This window comes from Calidris pugnax, unplaced genomic scaffold, assembly GCF_001431845.1.
Source record: "Calidris pugnax isolate Ruff unplaced genomic scaffold, ASM143184v1 scaffold24, whole genome shotgun sequence".
In the NCBI taxonomy this organism is placed as follows: domain Eukaryota; kingdom Metazoa; phylum Chordata; class Aves; order Charadriiformes; family Scolopacidae; genus Calidris; species Calidris pugnax.
In genome coordinates, this window is record NW_015090922.1 from 6,117,312 (window position 1) to 6,136,772 (window position 19,461).

Sequence of the window (19,461 nt, forward strand, 5' to 3'; positions counted from 1 at the left end):
GCACCTTAAGATCTTTTTTAAAATCTTCACTTCTATTAGCCAAACATGGCCAAGTTGGAAAAAATGTAATAATTGAAGCCTCAATCCTTTCTTTTAGTGATATTTACTTACTTCATTATGACATAGTAGTTTAAATTTGTCTGGTTAAGATTAGACAGCTCTCTAAAGATAGATGCTTTTTCCACACTCTTCTCCAAGTGGGACACTTTTCAAGGCATCAGATTAAAATAGAAAAACAATAACTGGGATAAATAAAACACACCGCTTTTGGTTTGTTGTTTGTTTTTTTTCTCCCCATTGTCCGCTACCAATGTGTTTTCACAACCACGCTTCTACCTCAAAAAAGTTACTTTTTTTTAAAGTATTACAATTCCACACATGATCCCTAAATAATTTGAAGATACAAAATCTTATTTGAAATAATTTAACTGTTACGATCAGCTTTTTTTGTGTACTGACAGAAGATGAGGCAATCAAAATGCATCCTTTAAGATGGGCCTCTTTCATTGTTCCTGGAAGATGCTTCCAGGCATAGTGCCACAAGGATTGTTTTAATTACCTAATACTCGAGACATTTAAGAAAAAGCCACAAGATCTACCAATCCGACTCCAACCATAGGTATATCTAGTTACTGAAGGATAGCTTGGTTTTGTTTGTTTGAACCATATGGAGCATTTTTGGTTTGTGTTATTCTGTTAGACTTATTTGAGACAAATGCTGAATTTCTTTAAAGGCCTGTTGGCTAGACTGATGAGTAGATTATTTGTTCTCATAAACTGTGTTCTAATGGACAATGCTATAGGCAAGGCAGAATAATGCTGTATATGTAAATAGAGAAAAACACTCTGAGTGTGAAACTAACAACTGCAAGTAGAATCTTAACTCTGTATCATTAGAGAAGCACCTGTTATACTTCCGAAGTTCCAACTTGGACCAAAAGTATTGTTTTTTAAGGATCTTGTCAAGGAGTAGAAAAGATTATTACCCACTTTTGTTGAAAGGAAAAACAACACCTTTCTGATGGAAGAATAACTTGAAAATGCCCCTCTGCTGGGGAACTCAGAGTCTAAGAGCACTACTGCTCACCTAGAGGAGCTTGGCTTTCCTAATACCTGGCTGGGGTAGGCAGGCGGAAGCAATATGAATTATTGGAAAGTAATTTCTGTTCAGTTCAAAAATGACTGATTTCATTGGTGTCACCCTTTCCTCTTGCACAGAATTGCTCTGTGCTATTGTAGACCTTTGAAATCCACAAGTACAAGCTCATTGCGGTGAGCTTATTTGTAATAAATCATCCCAGATTCAAGTGCACTTTCATGAACTAGATGGAGTTATTTTCTTATATTGATGATAGCAGAATCTTTAAGGCTATTTCAGATGAGTTACCTTCTTTTGGAATCTCAAATAGGATTTTTCTTCAATGAAAAAGGAGCTAACTCAGGGCATTCTTTGCAGATATTCCTTGACACCTGACCATTTCCTCCAACACATCCACTCGGGCACAAGTTACAGCAGGGAGAAGTCGGCAAGGGTTTTCATCAAAAGTGACACATTTGAGGCCAAGTGTTGTCAGAGTGAAGGGTGATCTGCAGAGGAGCAGCAGATGGCTGTTACGGGCAGAACGAGCACAGTTTGTTGTTACAGGATGGGCAGGTATGTAGTACCCACCCCCGGGTTTACTGAGGATTACTGGCTGGCCAAGGGCCATTAGGCAGAGGTGAACATTGACGTTGCAAGACCTTCAGCTATGGTCAAACCAGTGCATACTGGTAAGTACAAACAGATGGATCAGCAGATGTTTAGTTTCAAGGAAAACAGCGTCCTCTCTGGGTTTGTTCAGAGCAGGTCTCATCCCCCGTTGTTATTCCATCTGGAAGAAGGGACACCAAGACAGTGTACTGGACCTGTGGACTAGATGCACCTTATATCTGGTTTTATATTTGGTTTTGCGCATACAAATGAAGTCACTGTTTCATTTTGAATCATCCAATAGTGTTTGCCTCTTTTTCCTGGAACCTAGTATTTTTAGAAGTAGTTAGGTGAGGTTAGTCTCCGTTTGTAAATCAGCCTTCAGTATACAAAAAAAATGCAACAATGAACTACATGGCAACATGTAGTCCAATTTTTCCATCGTTTAATTTTTTAAAAAATTAATGAAGAACTATTTACAGAAAATTCTAGAGAAGATAAATTATATCTGTTCCTTCATTATCATTCCACGAGTTTGAGTGACTATTAGTATTAGTAAATATTAAAGAACAAGCTCCGCAGATCCCATATATCATTAATCATTGGATAAGAGAAAATGGTACCCTCCATATAGTTGATATTTATTTCACAAACTGGTTTTTGATAGTCATTTATTCCGAGCTGTGATTAAGTCCACACAGATTTACTGCACCGTACAATATTTTAGGGACTCATCTAGTTCAAGTAGTCCTTGATCATTTAGAGAATTTTCGGCTTCGTGTATCACACAACTTTCCCTGCTGTTATCAGAGACAGTGTCTGGGGATTGCTTATAAGTGCAAAGTGATGACCTTGAAGTAGATTTCTTTGGCAGAAAAGCTGTTATTGCTTGGGACTGCTGTTCATCATTTACCTGTAACACAAACAAAAATGTTTTGTTTTACTGGTAACAGAAAACCAAATGAGCTTTCTGTTATAGGTCAAAAGATTCACTGCAAAAGACTAAATATTGGAAATTTACATACTGAAAACAGAAGAAAATATTTCGAGTACATTTATCATTTTGAATATACAACACAGTGAGCCTTGATATCGATCACTTTGGTATAGTGTAAGATGGAATAACTGTGCCACAGCTGGCAAACTATTTGCTAGCAGCAGAAAAAAAGCTAAACCAGGAACAGACAGTACTCTTAATCTGTTTACTAAGGTACCAGGCATTGTGTACCGAGATCTGTATTTCATTTTTCCTGTACATATTCTGCAAACATAAAATATAGTTGTCACTTTTTTTGCTGACATCTGGACAGAAACCACTGCTTTCACATTTTAGCTGATGTGCAGTCAAAACACTCAATTTAAATTCTACATTAAATTCACATAGAAAAGTGAATAAATTTGCATATGAAAATGACAGGGCACGTTTTAAACACCCTGAGAAATTTGCAACAGTTTGAAACTGGGTGTCTGAAATGAAGTGCATATAAGTATCTGTCAAAGAGAAGGAAACAAGACTTATTTCACTTTGAAAATAAGACACACCATTTACTGTATTAATATAAAGCATGAAACAACACATTTTGATGGTTTCAGTAAACAATGAAATGATATTATGAACAATTCCTCTAGAAAATCCCAGATGTACATTATCTTGAAATAAAACACACACATACCCAGCAACGTCCAAGAGAGAAGGGGCACAAATTCCTGGAACTTATGATTTCTGCATATTTACACTTGGGGGGAAAAAACAACCCTGAAATCTTAATTTCTCTTATATAGTTGAAGGTAAGGAGTAGCCTATCCTTTGACCTAGTCAATACAAGCTTAGGCAAAGAGGACTGTTTGGGAAATCCCTCCCCAGTTAAATTAAAAAAAAAAAAAAAAAAATTATTACTGATTACTGCTTTAACCTTGATTATGGTCAGCGAGAGCCCACCACAAACTTACACCCATACTAGCAGGTGATTACTACACAACTTTCTGCTGCCAAGGCTTCCTTTCTTTTTTGCACTACTGAGTTTTTTTTATAAGCACCACTCTCCATTTGTTTCTAAACTTACAGGAAAACATACATAAATGAGTGTAAATAAAATATATTGGAATCACTTAATGAAACAGTAATAAAACACAGACCTCCAGGCAATGTCTGTAAGAAGCAGAAAGTTTTGGCAAGTAGGGCAATTAACATTTGAAACAATACACATGGATTCAGCGGATTCACTCTCACTTCAAAACACAGTTTCCCATTGCTATAGCTAAAAAAAAAAAAAATCCGAAACCCTAAACTAAACTATGGGGCTCTTGCCTTTGCTTACTTTTGGTATCTTGCCAACGTACTTTATGGGCTGTGCAGCAAACTCCACTCATGCCATGAGAATGCTTTTGTGTAACCTGGCAAACCAGAAGAATTTTTTATCTACTGGCATATCTCTATTTAGCCCTCATATAAAGAAGTATTGATATAAGTATTCTTTTACTGCTCAGGTTGAGATAGCGTGGTTAAAAACTTTGGAGATTTCAGATAACAAAAGGTTTATTTCTGTCCTAAAGCTGAAACATTTTTCTATAATCTGCGAAGCATTTGCATCAGTTTAGAAATAATGCCTTTTTCTGATGTACTGTGAAACTTTCAGCCACGTGTCATATTACTGAAAATGTAAACTTCAGTCACTATACTTTTTAAAATAAAAATCAGCTTTCAAACCCTACCTCTGTAGTATTTGTTTCAATACCCTTAAAATCTGGTAGGCACTAACATTAAAATCCAGCTTCTTTACCATCTAAATGTTCCCTATTTATGTGTTTAACAGTCTTTCAAATACCTGTAGAAAAGTTGTTAGCAGAAAACTTGAAGCCTCAACTCAGACTCCCAGAGATAAATCTTTTGCTGTTTATTTTTTCTGAAACTTAAGAAGCCCCAGTATAAGGAATATCTACTCTTTAATATCCATTATTAGAAATTGAAAATATACCTGTATTTAATTGACATTTCCAAATGGGTTTCCTTATGATGTCACAAATTACATCACAGGAACAATGTGCAGATTGCTAGCGTGGTCAAGACCTCTGTCATGTTTTAAGTAATTCAGTACTTATGATCTTACTTTCACTGTATTGCTGAGAGACGTAAAGAATGATGGTATGTCCTCAAACTTACTTGGCAAGATGGATACATTTAATGAATATATTAGTTTTCCCCATGGCTTTCATACCCAGATAAATTTTTTTAAAGTTACCTTTTGTGGTTTGCTGCCACCAGGTGTCAAACAGGAGTGCTCACTAAGATTATTTGGTCCACATTTCTCTATGTCTTGTGTGGGCAAAGACAATTTCTCACTTGGGGAAGTCACATGGAGACCAGTTCTTTGATTTGGGGTTGTTCTTTGTAAACTGTGAGGGCTAACCTTTCCAGTGGGGATATCGGCAATCCCTGAAATATAAACAGCTTCTATTAAACAGAGCTAAATAAGTTACACTTTCTCAAACAGATCTTCTCTTTTTTTACAATGGGGATAAAAATAGTCAATTAAAATAAATAATTTGTTCTACTGCAGAAAACAGATCAAAAAGATCACTGAACAGATCTTGTGTATTCCAAAATTCATATGCAAGCCCTAGGAACTGCAGACAAGATACAACAGTAATTCTGTAGCAAAGTTTTTCAAACACGTGCTTGATCTTTTTCTTTACAGGTACATTATTATCTGGAGAACAATTTCAGTCTGAAAACGTACTGGTTTTACTAGAATTCAATCAGAACACATTATTGTGACATGATATTCCTGATTTTTCTTATTTTTCTCTGCGTAGAACTATAGGGTTACAGGCTGTCTATTATGTCTCTAGCCTAGAAGTCAAAATTAACCAGCACATATGTCCTCAGAACAGGTGTATTTCCAGAAAAACAATAATGCTGGTAAGATAACGAAATACAAATAATGCCCAGACTTAGAAATCCTGTTTTCTGGGAATGATCACTGAAGTGACGGTGATTCAGTATCTCTATGGATTGCCCTTTAATGATTGCAATTGCATTTATTATAAAGGGGTACTTAATAGGTAGTTGAACGTACAATATATTTTTCGAGCCCTGATTTATGCAATCTTCCTAGTTACTTTCTGCTACAGTGAGCCCTTTTATGGAACATCAGGCTACCTAATTTCAGTGCATTGGTAGCAGAACAAAGCTGAACTCTCATGAAGATGGTAATATATTACTGCTGCAAGCAAGAGTTTTGGCTCAGGGAATTTTAATCGATTTAAAGTATTGCGAATTAACACACTTTTAATTACCGATTCTGGTACTGAAAGAAGTAAACACACACAAATAAGCAAATAATTGGGGAAAACACCTCTCCTCAGTTTCTGGCATCCAGTTGCCTCACCGCACAGTACCACCTCAGTGATGTCTCAGTTTCTGGCATCCAGTCGCCTCACCGCACAGTACCACCTCAGTGATGTAATAGAGGCACAAGAGATGGGGGTCAGATCCTGCTCCTTGTTTCAGGTATTGAGGACCCCACTGGCTGTAGTCCCACTGGGGTCACACCTCCTCAGTCTACTCTCACCCCACGTAGGCTACCCCCATCTTCTGCCCCTGCTCAGGCCACCACCACCCTCCTCAGCCCCATGTCCTGCTCTGTAGAATAGGTTGTTTCAGCACTACTCCTGTGCTTCCAGCCCCAGCATTGTTTTTCTTTCATCTCAACATTTACAGCCCTTTCTTACTCACGTTTTCACAGAGATGTGACAAACACTTCTGACTGGTTCCAGTGCACGGTTTTGTCCTTTTGGAGCCAGCTGGGCCCAAACATGTCCAGCATGAGGTAGCCCTGACCTCCTTCCTCAGAGCCCTGCAGCCCTCACCACCAATCACTTGCCAGTCAGACCTCACATAGCTATTAAATGCCTCTTTGACCTCGTAAGGGGTAATACTGAAAGAACTGTGGGGCTATGGATAGAGCAAACATGACTCCAGCACAGCATGGTACTCTAGTGCCCCAGTCTTATAGCCTTTAAGATCAAATTCACTCCATCTATTCTCATATAAGTTTCAGTGAATGGTTCAAATAATGCTTTTAAATGACTAGGGCAAGTCTTCCGTCAGCAAAACTTTGTTGCTGTTACATATCACATTTAGCCTCTAATGCACGCATCATGAGGAACTACAAAGCTGTAACTGCCATGAGCAGTTAACTCTTAGAACAGTAGGTTTTAATCCAACATACACGTATTATGCTGATCTAACACCACAGCTGCACAAACACTACCCTTAGCACTAACTGACACATCTCCCATTGACTACTTTCACCTTCCAACAGTCACCAAAAATGTTTGCATAGTCACCTACTTACCCAGAGTTAAACAAATTTGGCAACAAGAAAAAACCCCACATGCTATGCTCAGAAAATGCTTGCCTTTATAACTAACTATAAATACCTTTTTCCACTACTTCTGGAAGTCCATCTAGCTCATTGTCTGTGTTTTCCTGACCCAGCAGATTCTGACAGATATCATTCTTCCTTTTTTTTTTGGATGAAGTCTCTGACACGGGGGATCTTGGTTCTCTATTATCTTCCCTGTTGTCTTCATGTCTCTGCCTTTTACTTGAAAGCTTAGTAGTGTCTTCATCTGACCTCATCTCTTTGACACACCGATTGCTCACTGTTAACGAGTTATCTGAATTCAGCAAAGGAGTGCTAGCGGCATCACTTGTTAGCTGTTTCAGCTGAGCACTCAAACTGTCTTGTGTTTTTAGCATCTCATTTGCTTCCTCTAGTTTACAATGTTTAACAATTACAGAGCAGTATTTCTCCAAGTTCTCATTTGCTTCTCTGGTTTTCACTTCTGTAGATTCCTGTAATTCTTCCAGTTTTAACTTCATTTGTTCTGTAATGGCATTCTCATCAGCACCTTTCAAAGCAAAATATCATTATTCATATAACTGACCCCAAAAAAAAGCATAAATAAGAATTTATAATGGTCACACATAATTTAATTAATTGTACATGTTCTATAACTGTGCAACTATAAAAAAGAATAAGTGACAGTGTATAACAAAATCAGTAATAAGTTAGACATAATAATGTATTTGCTAAATAGAGAACAAACATGCAAAATTTGAGAAGAATCATTGAACAGTGCATGGGCAAACATTTTCCCTGTCAACTTTAAGTATCATTTACAATACAGTGCATCTCATGAGTTGAACCAAAATATAAAGAACAAAGCCTGAGAATCAGAGGAGAAAGCTTGCTGGAAAACAACAGAAGAACTTGTATACAAACTTTAGCTATTAAAATAAACACTTCCCTTCTACCTTAAGTAGTTTTTAAACACAAAAATGTAATATTTTAAAAAATATATTCATAATCCATAGATCTTCTTTAGGGAAAAAGTTTTATGAACTAATGCACTGCTAAGAAAACATTAGGATTGCATCTAGATTTGGTTACCTTCTTTCTTCGACATAGTTAGATTTGTCTTTTTTAATAGTTCATCATGTTCATCTAGTTGTTTCTGCAACCTTTCCTTTTCCTGTTCCATCTTCTTACATGATTTCATCAACAGCTCTGTTCTATTGTGGGCAAATTCATTTTCATTCTTCAGTTGTACTATAATGTTAATATTATCAGCCTACAAAACATGAAATGTAGTTATTACACCAGAAACATTATTCTTCCACTTAAACATTAAAATGTCAAATGGAAGCTCAACTGGTATGCAGTATTAGCTGTAGAGCATGGTTGTAATCTCTACGTGTTTTCTTGTTTCCATACAACCTCATTATAGCAGCTCCTTTAGTGCAGGAAATGTGAAAGTTTCCTCTTACTAGATGGGTACATACAAGCGATTAACTCAGCAGGAAAAACAAGAATTCAGATTCCAATATGGGAGACTTATTTTCTTGAGATATACCAACAAATTATGAATGTTCAGATAACTGATGTCAAGACTAGCATTCTCCCTATGAGAAAGCTTTATGATCTCAGAGACAACAGTCCTTTTTCCACCTGTTACCACTGCGTTAACATGGCATAAAAAAGTGCTGCTTTCCAGGTAACAAGTTTCAAACCAACACTAAAGTGCTCTCTCCTAATCTGAGTGTCTTTTATTCTTTTCATCCCTAACACATCTTATTACCACAAAGGCAAGATAACCCAGGCCTGCTCTGCTCTCTGAATTCCAGCTCTAAAATACCATTCTGAGCAGAAGCAGATCATTCCTTTCCACCCAGTTCCACTCTCCTGGGCTGCTCATCTGGCCTGGTACCAACCTGTGTGCAAACACCACACAGCAGGCACAGCTGGAAGCCCTGTATCTACAGTTACACTACTATAGGTACTGTTCTCTGTCACTGGCACACATCCAATAGTACTATATCATTGGACGCTGGTATTAAACAGATTAACACCACATTGGAGGGTCCTATAGAGTAAAGAACTGCTGAACAAGAGGAACCTATTACAAAGTCTTTACTTGCAAATAAATTGAACTATGTTTCTTCAAGAGTCCATTTATAGACATACTCATTCCTGAAGTGGGAGGACAGAGTCTGAGCCAGAAATCAATTACAGACAGAAGCAGGACAAAAAAACAAAACAAAACAAAAACTAGATGAGAGAAACACAAGGGAAATTAATACAGAAATTCAGTCATATGAACAGTAAAACTTCACCTGTGCTACTAGGAAAGCAAACCAAGCACATCTAGAACTGCACCCAGCTATCAGCTGTTCACAGCATGTGGAGCTCCTATTTTATCATCACTTAGAACAGTTCTGTAATTTAGAGAATTACACTAGTTAATAATTGTAATGAGAATTCTATATAAAATGGAACTGATAAACTCTCAAGAATTAAGAGCAATGTATCAAGACTAACACTTAAGACAGAACATGATATCTTTTATCAACAAAGCAATTTAGAAACAGAAAATAGAGGCACTGCAGAGTCCCTTTGATTGTATTCTAACCACGTTATTACCCAGTTGCAATGTTCAGTGCAGACGACAGACAGCTGTGTTTAGTATCACATAAACCAATTCTAGGTGATCTCAGTGCTGGCATAAGTAACAGAATTTTTCTGATGTAGATCAATAGTAACAATGTTTCCTCCATGCTCTATGTTCTCATTAGTGAAACAAAGGCTGTATGAAAGTTGAGCCAGAGCTGTGAAGCACTGGTTCCCATCCAATGTTTATTTCACTACACAGTGCCTTGGGTCTCGTGTAATTGGCAATGCTAACATATTTCTTTTTCTTACTTTAGTTTTTAGAAGTTCTCCTAGGGTTTGATTAGCTTCTTTGAGGGAATTACTTAGTTCTTCTTTATTTGACTTCAAATGCTCAATTTCCAATTTTTGTGAGATGATAAAGTGCTCCAGTGAATTCATCTTGTCTTGACAGGCCTCAATTTCTACTTCATTCTAGAGAAAGTGTGCCTAATTACTATGATACTAAAAAGGACATTGAGTTGCATTTTAAAGATGTACTTAAGAATACATCACAGCCCACAGGAATTCCACAGCAAATCTGCTTGGTGTGTTTTGAGGAGTTTAAACTGAAAGAGCAATTTGTCTCACATATACATTTTGAATACTAGAATCTTGTATCTAAGAAGTCTGCCATTAGAAAGCCCTTATATTTTACTATAATTTGTCTTAAATTTACTTTATATTCACAAGAATGAAAATTATTAAGGATCAATTATAGTAAATTGTTTGCCTGTGTCCTACTGGCCTCAAGTACACGTTCACAGACAGATACTTCTGCAGAAAAGATCATGGCTCTTTGTATGCAACGGTGGCTGACATATGCAGTTACAACAAATTTGCCTTTATATCCTAAAGTGGTTAATCTTTCTTCCCCATTCATACCAAAACAACCATTTCCTGACTAAAACATACTGTTGCTTTCCTTTTTTTCAGATGTATAGTCCCTGATAAATCATAAATACACTTAACACTTACTGAGTTGAGGTAAATCCACCTTTCACTGCTTGCTATATGGAATAAAGTTAATTTAATACTTAATGAGTTCCAAGGCAAGTATATAGAGTTCAGAAATACTGTTAGCAAAGACAATTTCATTTCCAATAGGATCAGCAACATTTTGTAAAATCCAGAGAATTTAATTAAAAATTAACGGCATCTTTCCTTTTTACCTTTTGGTTTGCTTCTGTCAGAGCATCCCGATGTTCTTTCTCTGCTTGAAGTAGTCTGTCTTTGTATTCTGACATTTCTCTTTTCATTTCACTTTCTTTTTCTTCTAGTTCCTTCTGGATCATCTCCAAACTTTTAGTCAGTTCATTTTTTTCTGACATAGTTTGATGCAGCTGAGTCTGTAAACAGTAATATACATTCTTTGGTATTTAGAATTTTCTCACTGGGGAAACAGTTACCTATTGAACTATTTAACTTTACAGCTGAGATGTCTTTGAATTCCCAGAAACAACGTAAGAAAAAAGTATTTAACACCGGCTAAACACACTATAGTCAAAGAATGGAGTATCTGGACACAAAAGGCAGGAAAGGAGGCAAAGAAGGGTCTTCTAAAAAGAAAAATTATGATCTGAGGTGTATGCTGAATGCAAGTTTGCCAACACTGTTAAATCAAGCAGCACTGCCAAAATCAAAGCTTGACCTCTCTAAACATTGTTCCCTCTATCAGGACTGGAGAGGTTGAGGGTCACTTTACTTACTCTAAGATAATAAAACTTTCTAAGCATTTTCATTTTTACTCACTTTTATAACGGTACTTTTTGGACAGCTGGCCTCTATTTCCATACAGGATTTCTGAAAGTTACAGAAATCTCCTCCCCCCACCCTCAAAATCTTCAACACCGCAACAGAAACAAGCCCCTAGTTATAAAATTTTGTAAATAATGTTAGTAGGTCAGAAGACCACTTAAGCTTGTTTAAAGAGATAATATTGTTCACAAGTGAGACTTTAAATTATCTAGATGGTAAAACAGCCTCCGAGAATTAAATATGTCACATTAAAATGAATGCTCTGAAACTGTTTATTTGACTTTGACCTGAAAGTAGTTATACTACTGAAACACTGAAAGTCATTTAGTTTTAAAACAAACTTGAGAAATGCCACATTTTTTTATCCGACTGCCTGTAATAGAATTTCTTGGCACTGAACAATTTCTGGATATCCATGTGAGGTCAAGAAAACTTAGTTTTGATAGAAAGAAGTTGGAAAAATTACTAACTAATCATCATTTTATCTCAGAACAGAACATTAAATTTTTAGAAATTTGGAAGCAAGAGCTTCTAATACTGTACATTAGCACAGTTCCCTTCAGCAACCTTCACACATTTACTGTACTTGAGTATCTGGCCTTGAACACATAAATACTACACGTGGAGTAACTAACTTTGTTCTTTTCTGAATGTTCTTGATGAAGTTGTATTTCTTCAGCAAGCTTGTTCCTTTCTGTGGCAAATTCTTCCTGTAATTTGGAAACTTTCTGTTCTGTAACATTTAGCTTGACTTGCAGCTCAATATGACTTTCAGTCGGTTCATTTACCTGAAATGAATTTTTCCATAATTATTTTTATTACATTTGTCATGACCTCCAAAGAATTTCCTTATATGCAACAAGCAGTTTTTAGGATGGGTTATTTTATTCCCATAGCTGGTCCAACTCCGAGCAAGAGTCACAAGGCTAATGCTGTTTCCACATAGCAAGCATCCAATTGTTGTTTCACTTTCTTTTGAGCTCCCAGGTACTTATTCTTGATATAAAAACCTCATTCACCCAATACTAATTTGTCTTTCGTCTTTTTGTTCTACAGGAAAGAGGAAACTATCCTGCACTATTTGATTACTTAAGCTTCTATACCTACTTTCAAGCAACCTTCCCATTCATCATACACAAAACAATGTTGTGTTTCCAGCTCTGTAACTGTATTGAGAACTTAATTTTAAAAATAGGATGCTTACTGTAAAAGTCTGAGGCTAAGGTTATTTTTAGGTATAATTTATTAAGGAAGTGGAAAGCCAGAGGATGCTTTATCCTCATTCCCTAAAATGGGAACTCTATCCCAAAGGAAATGGTATTACCTTTTCACATAAAATGTTCTTTTCACAAAGTGCAGATTCCAGTTCCTTCTCAAGGTCTTTATAAAACACTTTTAGAACATTCAGGATATCCGTAAAGGTTTCATTATCAGAAGAATGTTGCTCCTTCAGCTTCAACTCAGCAATCAAATTCTGCAGCCTTTTTTTTTCCTGGTGCCAATATTCATGCTGTTGTTGCAAGTGTGATAGCTCCTCCATTTCTTTCACCAGCTTTTGAAGAGCACCATTTTCCTGCACCTTTTCATTGAGTTTTTGTTTAAAATCCATCAATTCTTGAACAAGTACTTCCCTCATTCGACACAATTCTACATTTTCATTTTTTATTTCCTGACATTCCTGTAATAGCATTGTTTTATCTTGCTCAAGACAAGCCACCTGATTAATCAAGACTTGCTCTTTTGCTCTAGCATCTGCTTCCTCCTTGCAAGACAATTCTAATTTCTCACTTATATCTTTGAGCTCAGATTTCAGCAATACCACAGCATTTTCAAACTCATTCTTGATTTGCAACTTTTCTTCCTCCCTTTCTTCTAACAGTTTTGCTGTAGTCAAACTCAAAAACTCTAGTTCAAGGATTCTTGCTTGCTTTTCTTTTAAATCTTTAGCCAAACACTCTTTTTGTGAGGCAAGGACATCAATTTGTATGTTAAAACATTTCAGCTTCTCAGTCATCTCTTCCCTCTCCATTGCTAATGTTTCTGTCTCTGCTTTAGCAGTCTCTGACTGAATAATTGCATCTTCTAGATTTTTCTCTGACATCTCCAATTCTCTGTCAAGCCTCTCTATTTTATGCAGAAGAGAGTCAACATTCCGTTCATTCTCTTTCAGCTTTTCAGCAACGCGGTGGTTTTTCTTCTCATCTGATTCAATTTTTACTTTCAGCTTTTCAATTCCATATCGCATCTGCTCTACCTCTTTCTGTGCTGAGCTGAGTCTAGCACCAAGTTCACCTTTTTCCATTAACAAGCCTTCCAAAGATCTGGAAAGCTTTGAATTTTCCATTTCTGATGAACTTAATTTACTCTGCATAATTTCCAACTCTCTTACAATCAGCTCTTTCTCCTTCTTCAAATCTGCTGCTTCTTTTTGGAGTTTTTCTAAAGCAATAGACACGGCATCATCTCCTAAACTTTGCAGCTTCTGCAGAAGATGGTCTTTTTCATTTGATAATTTATATACATCAGATTTTGCAGTCTCAAGCAGATTTGTTTGTGTCCTCACTTCTTCCTCTAACTTTCTAATGAATTCAGTGGAATCCACGTTAGTTGACTCTAGTTCTTTAAATTTCTCTTGTAGCTTCTGATACTTCTGTTCCAGTTCTTTTTTATTTTCAGACAAAATACTCAGTTCTTGGCCAATATGCTTTCTCTCAGCTGTGACTGAAACAAGGTGCTCTTGAAAGCTAGAAATAGTTTTCAGGTTAACTTCCCTCTCCCTTTCTAATTGCTGACATTTTTCCTGAAGCATTTCAATATCACAGCCTCTAAACCAGGCATGGTTCTCAATATTAACTTGCTCAGATTTTGGACGACACTGTTCATTTTCAGCTGGAAGAAGTTGTTCATGACAATCTCTTGTGGTCATTTCTATGTCATCCAATGTGTCCACTGCCTTAGATAACCTAACTTCATGTATCTCCAGCTCAGCCTTTACGTTCTCCAATTCAATTGTCTGCTTTCTCAGAATGCTCATCCTATTTCCATTTTCTTTTTCCACCGATTTATTCTTTGCTTGCAAAACTTTAAGCTCTGTTTTGATTTCTTCCGTTCTTGATTCAATATGTTGTCTCTCCTCCTTGTATTTTCCAGACATTTCAGAAATTATTTCTTCTCTTTCCTTTAAACTGTTAGAAATATTTTTATTTGCTTCCACTAAAGTTATTTGTTCTTGCTCTAAAGCTCTGCTTAAGATCTTAAGGGTTCCATTTTCTTCAGTAAATTCCTCAGGTTTTTTGCTATATGAGCAAATCATTGAAGACACATCTTTCTTCTCTGAATCCCATGTTTCAGACATGAGCTTCTGCTGTCTTACTGAATCCTCAAGTGATTTATTACCAGTCTTTAAATCCTGAAGCTCAGTTTGTTGGTTTTCTAGTCTTTCATTCTGAGTTTGCAGTTGTGTGTCCTTTTCCTCAAGAACAGCTGAAGTTTTTTCAACTAATTTCTGATGTGCTGAAATATCTCCTTGCAAGTTACTAATGTGCCATTTAGTTTCTGTCATGAAGCTTTCATGCATCTGTTCTACATTGAATAATCTTTCTTCTGTTTCAACCTGTATTTGCAGTAAGTCTTTATGCTGCTGCTGGTTTGAATTCAGCTGGTTTTGAGCCACTAAGGAAATCTCAAGAGAAAAGATCTGATCTTGTAAAACGGTAAGATCCCCAGTTTTTTCTACTTCTAGAAGAGCTGTGGCACATCCATGATCTTCAGCAACGGAATTATTTGCAGCAAGTTGTGTATTATCTAAAACAATTTCATCCTGACCACTTTGTAAATTAACTTCTCCATCTTCTGTTGTTTCTGAAGTATCTTTTGCTTTTACAAGGCAACATACTTTTTCGTATTCAGCAAGCAGGTCCTGATAACATTGCTCCCTTTGCAGCCCTTCCCTTGCTGCCAACTGTAACTTTTCTTCTAGTTCACCAACTTGGTTGGTAAGCTGCAATATTTTACAGGACATATTTTCTATCTCTTTACAGTACTTTTTATCAGAACATTCTGCTTTCCACTGAAGTTCACCAAAAGCTTTTTTTTGTTCTTCTAATTCTGCACTTTTACATTGCAGTATGTCTTTAAGTTCTGTAATCTCTGTGCTTTTCCTGTCACTTTCAGTTTCCACCATTCTGAGTTTCTCACTATGCTCATGATTTTTGATTTGCTGACTTTGAAGGGAACTCTCCAAGTCATTAATATGAGTCAGCATACTTTGCTTTTCAGACTTAAGTTTATTTATAAGATGAACTTTTTCATTTTTCCATTGAGAAAAAGCAGTAGCCTCTTTTTGCAGTTCTTCACATTCTCTCTGCTTGAATCCAAGGAGCCTCTGCAAAGCTTCCAATTCTTCTTCCATTTTACTTATTTTACAGTTTTGTTCTTTAATATGATTATCTTTTTCCTTGAGCAGGTCTTGGGTAGACTCTTGTTGCTTTTCCATGTCAGCTAAAGCTATTTTCAGCTTCTCCAGTGAAAGGGAGCTCTCTTGCTTTTCAAATTTCTCTCCCAGTAACTTCAGCTCTGCTTCCTGAGAAGTATTCTTACCTGTAAAAGAAAACACCATCAAATCTTGGGCAGTCAATACCAGGAATTCTAATGATAATTTTCTAGATGAAACATTACTATTTACTTTTAGTATTTTCAATTCTCATTCCAGCGCAAAGAATTACTCTCAAGTTACATCACTGGTTAAAGGATTGTTTATATCACCTTAGGCTATCGCACACTATGTACTTATAGACATTGTGAACTTCCCACTCTGCAGCCTCATACAAGTTTACACTTCACAATGGTCAGTCCTTACTTCCCAGGCGTAAATTCCTGTTGTGCCTGTGTCTCACTTTCACCAAATATTTATACAAAGTACACTGCCTTTTTTTTTTTTTTTAAACAGGACAGGTCTTATTACAGTATGTGACCACCTTCTAGGTCAGTCTTATACTCTGTTTCTGCCAAAGAATGTCTAATTCTACAGTCATTTTCCAACTGGTCCTAATTTTTCCCTGCCTTGATAGGAACAGACTAAGAAACAAAGATAAGTATGCGGCTGGGGGGGTAAGGCTTTATTTTCCACTATAGTTAGCTGCTAAGGGCTGCAAATTTTCTATACAATCAAAACCAAATCATCAGTTCAAAAACAATGAAAAGTTTGGGCATTAATTTTAAGGAGAGTAAAATCAAATGTAAAAGTTTAATTTTGAAATCTTACACAGAATTTGATTGATGCACAGAAACAAGTGGGAACCTATCCCCCTTTTCTAGTCAGATCCAGTAGAGCTACAGGGTATATTTCAACTCAATTCCTGAAAAACTGCGTTCTCAATTAGAAAAAAAACACTGCGAGCAAGATGCAGCTATTGGTGGCTATGTAACATTTTCCTACCTTTTTTTTTTAATTCAGTGAAACATAAAAGAATTACAAAACAGAAGTTTTCTGGTTTAAATAGTTTCTATGAAATTCAGTTTACTGCTAAATTCAGTACATTTCAGTTAATTTCAAAATTGTGTATCTTCAGAAACTGTGTACATTCATAGACAAAAATTCATTTCTATTTAGGACAAACTTAATGTTGGTTAAAAACGTTAATCATATCCCAGAGTGGAAACCTTTCACTTAATTCACAATGAAGCCTACAGAATTTCAGGAAACATACCTCATTAAACATGTAACAGGAGTTCTGCAAATTTAAATACGTAACTCACTTTTCATTCCTTCTGCAAAATTTGGGCTCTGCTTTAGAGACTGCCTGATCATATTGAATTCTTCTTGAAGTTGGTGGATCTCTTGCAATTTTTTTTCAAGTTGACAGTCAATAAGGTTTTTCTCCTGTTTCACTTCCTAAGACAAAACCAAATAAGACCGTATTTCATGTGAATTGCCAAGATCAAAGAATTCAGTTCATTTAAATAAAAAGAAAGATACTCCATTAGGTCCTATTAAGTCTTTGGGCAGCTGTCTCTGGGTTCCTAGACACTGCTTGGGAACATAAGCTGAACTAGTTGACAGCATCTGAGAGATGCTGCCAGTTGACATAGTTAGCATGGCCCTTATTCGTGTAGAACAAACAGCTCCACGTGACCCACCCCAAACGGATCTGCACAGGACAGGGCATAACCTACAAAATCTGAGTTGATCGAGTTAGGCTACTTTCCCAAAGCAACAAAGGAAACAAATCTCTTCAACGGCATCAAAATTAATGAGAAATGTATAGATCAGATTTCACCTATTGTCTCATGTAGAGACAAGTTCTTTTTCCACTGAACATTATCATTATGGCAACACTGGTCAAATTTTATTTAAAAGTGTGTACTCTTTCAGAGAGTTGATTTGCCATTAAGAATATTTTCTTCCAAATAAATTGAATTTTTTAAAAACCCAGCAAAACAAAACACAAACAAAACTATGTAACTACACTGCATCTAGGAAGCCAAACAGCAGTTCTTTTAAGGAAACTAATCCTTTTTCTCCAAACTCCTGTGCTGCTGGACAACAGATGGCATGGAACTGGCATGGCCCAACTGGAAACAGGCCCTCAATTATTCATGCATTTACTACTAGCAGATGGGCAGCGCTTACAAAAGCCAAGCTCAAGAAATAGAAAGGTCTGGATGAAAAAAATTAAAAGCTTGCTGGCATGGCAGGCTTGGGTTTTTTGCAACAACATAAATAAATCACCCTCAGAACATGATTAAAATTGTCACTGTCACTAACAGTTACCATCCTTTCTACACATAGGCTTCTCTACCCACTGCTTAAAAAAAAAATAAATCCAGTCACATGTAAGTTTTAATGAAGAAAGTTTTCTAGTAATCTTAACACTAACTTTTCAAAGTAGTACAACTGTCCAAACTTCTTGCATTAAAAGCACCACACGCAGATGCAATACAAGTACACGAATTAAAACAAGGTTTATTAGAAAATCTAGAGTAATCTATGGAAACAAAACCAAATAAGTTTAAGCAATTAAAATGGCTGAAAGGTCCAATTATTTTGGTTTGGTCCAAAGATTGCCCAAGAAACAGCACTCAGCAAACCTCAGGAACCCATAGTTTAATGGACTAAGTGTCTGATAGTAACTAGCCATTTACGCTTTCCAAAGCTATAAGGAAAAGAATAAATTTGCTTTCAGTCCAGTTATCGATTCTACTTGTAGGATGTATTACTCAAGTTAGCCATTCTGCAACTGTTCCTTGAAAAGCAAAAATGAAACCAAAGCAAATCGCCAAACCTACATACAGGTAGTACTATTATTCTTGAGAAACTCTTCATGGGGCAGGCTTATGAGCAGTTTAGGGACTGACAGACCAATTTTTCCAAGAATAGTTATGGGCTTGCTTGCACCACCAAATTGTAAACCATATGCTAAGATGCCAGAACTGCTAAGCTGTTGAGATACCACCTTGCAAAGTTGCGTAGTCCCTAGACTAAGCATATCCTGTATGTGTATCTACTTTGCAACTTTTTTGGAACACCTGTCATATTATACACTAAGGACTAAACACAGCAGTGCATTAACCAGCAGAAAACAATTGTATTCTCTACTAAGTAGTTGGACCATGAGCCTAAGACTACAAAAATTTCCCTTTGATAAAGGAAAGAAATGCTAATCTCACTCTTGTTTGCTTTTGCTGTAAACAAAATCTATTGTCAACAAAGCCTTCAACACTTCAAAACAATTCAATGTAATTTTTTGCATTATACTTATTTATGAAAATGAGGAAATACGAGGCATACCCTAAGTTCTGCTGACATATACCACGCTTTCTCATGTGCAAGTCTTCGGATAGGAAACTGTAGTGCTACTGATATCTTCAAATATTACAATCTCCCCCAGATTAAGTTTCTTTACAAATTTATTGGTCATGTTCTAATACAACATCACCATCCACAGCTGTACAGTTGTCTGACTGAGAAACAAATACGAAGTGAAAAATCTGACTACAGCTACAGTCTAGTAAGATGGA

General features: G+C 36.4%; 1 protein-coding gene across 1 annotated transcript in view; it reads right to left on the reverse strand.

Annotated features, from left to right (window-relative positions):
- Positions 1-2,139: 2,139 nt before the first annotated feature.
- Positions 2,140-19,461, reverse strand: part of CENPF (centromere protein F) — a 38,378-nt gene continuing 21,056 nt past the window's right edge. Inside the window, exons 10-17 of the mRNA XM_014950784.1 lie at positions 17,200-17,335; positions 12,767-16,041; positions 12,078-12,230; positions 10,857-11,033; positions 8,149-8,329; positions 7,133-7,606; positions 4,930-5,123; positions 2,140-2,603 (exon numbers count right to left, since the gene is read on the reverse strand). Of these exons, the coding sequence (XP_014806270.1) occupies positions 2,394-2,603; positions 4,930-5,123; positions 7,133-7,606; positions 8,149-8,329; positions 10,857-11,033; positions 12,078-12,230; positions 12,767-16,041; positions 17,200-17,335 (4,800 nt within the window). The 3' untranslated portion in view covers positions 2,140-2,393. The remainder of the gene's footprint in view (positions 2,604-4,929; positions 5,124-7,132; positions 7,607-8,148; positions 8,330-10,856; positions 11,034-12,077; positions 12,231-12,766; positions 16,042-17,199; positions 17,336-19,461) is intronic.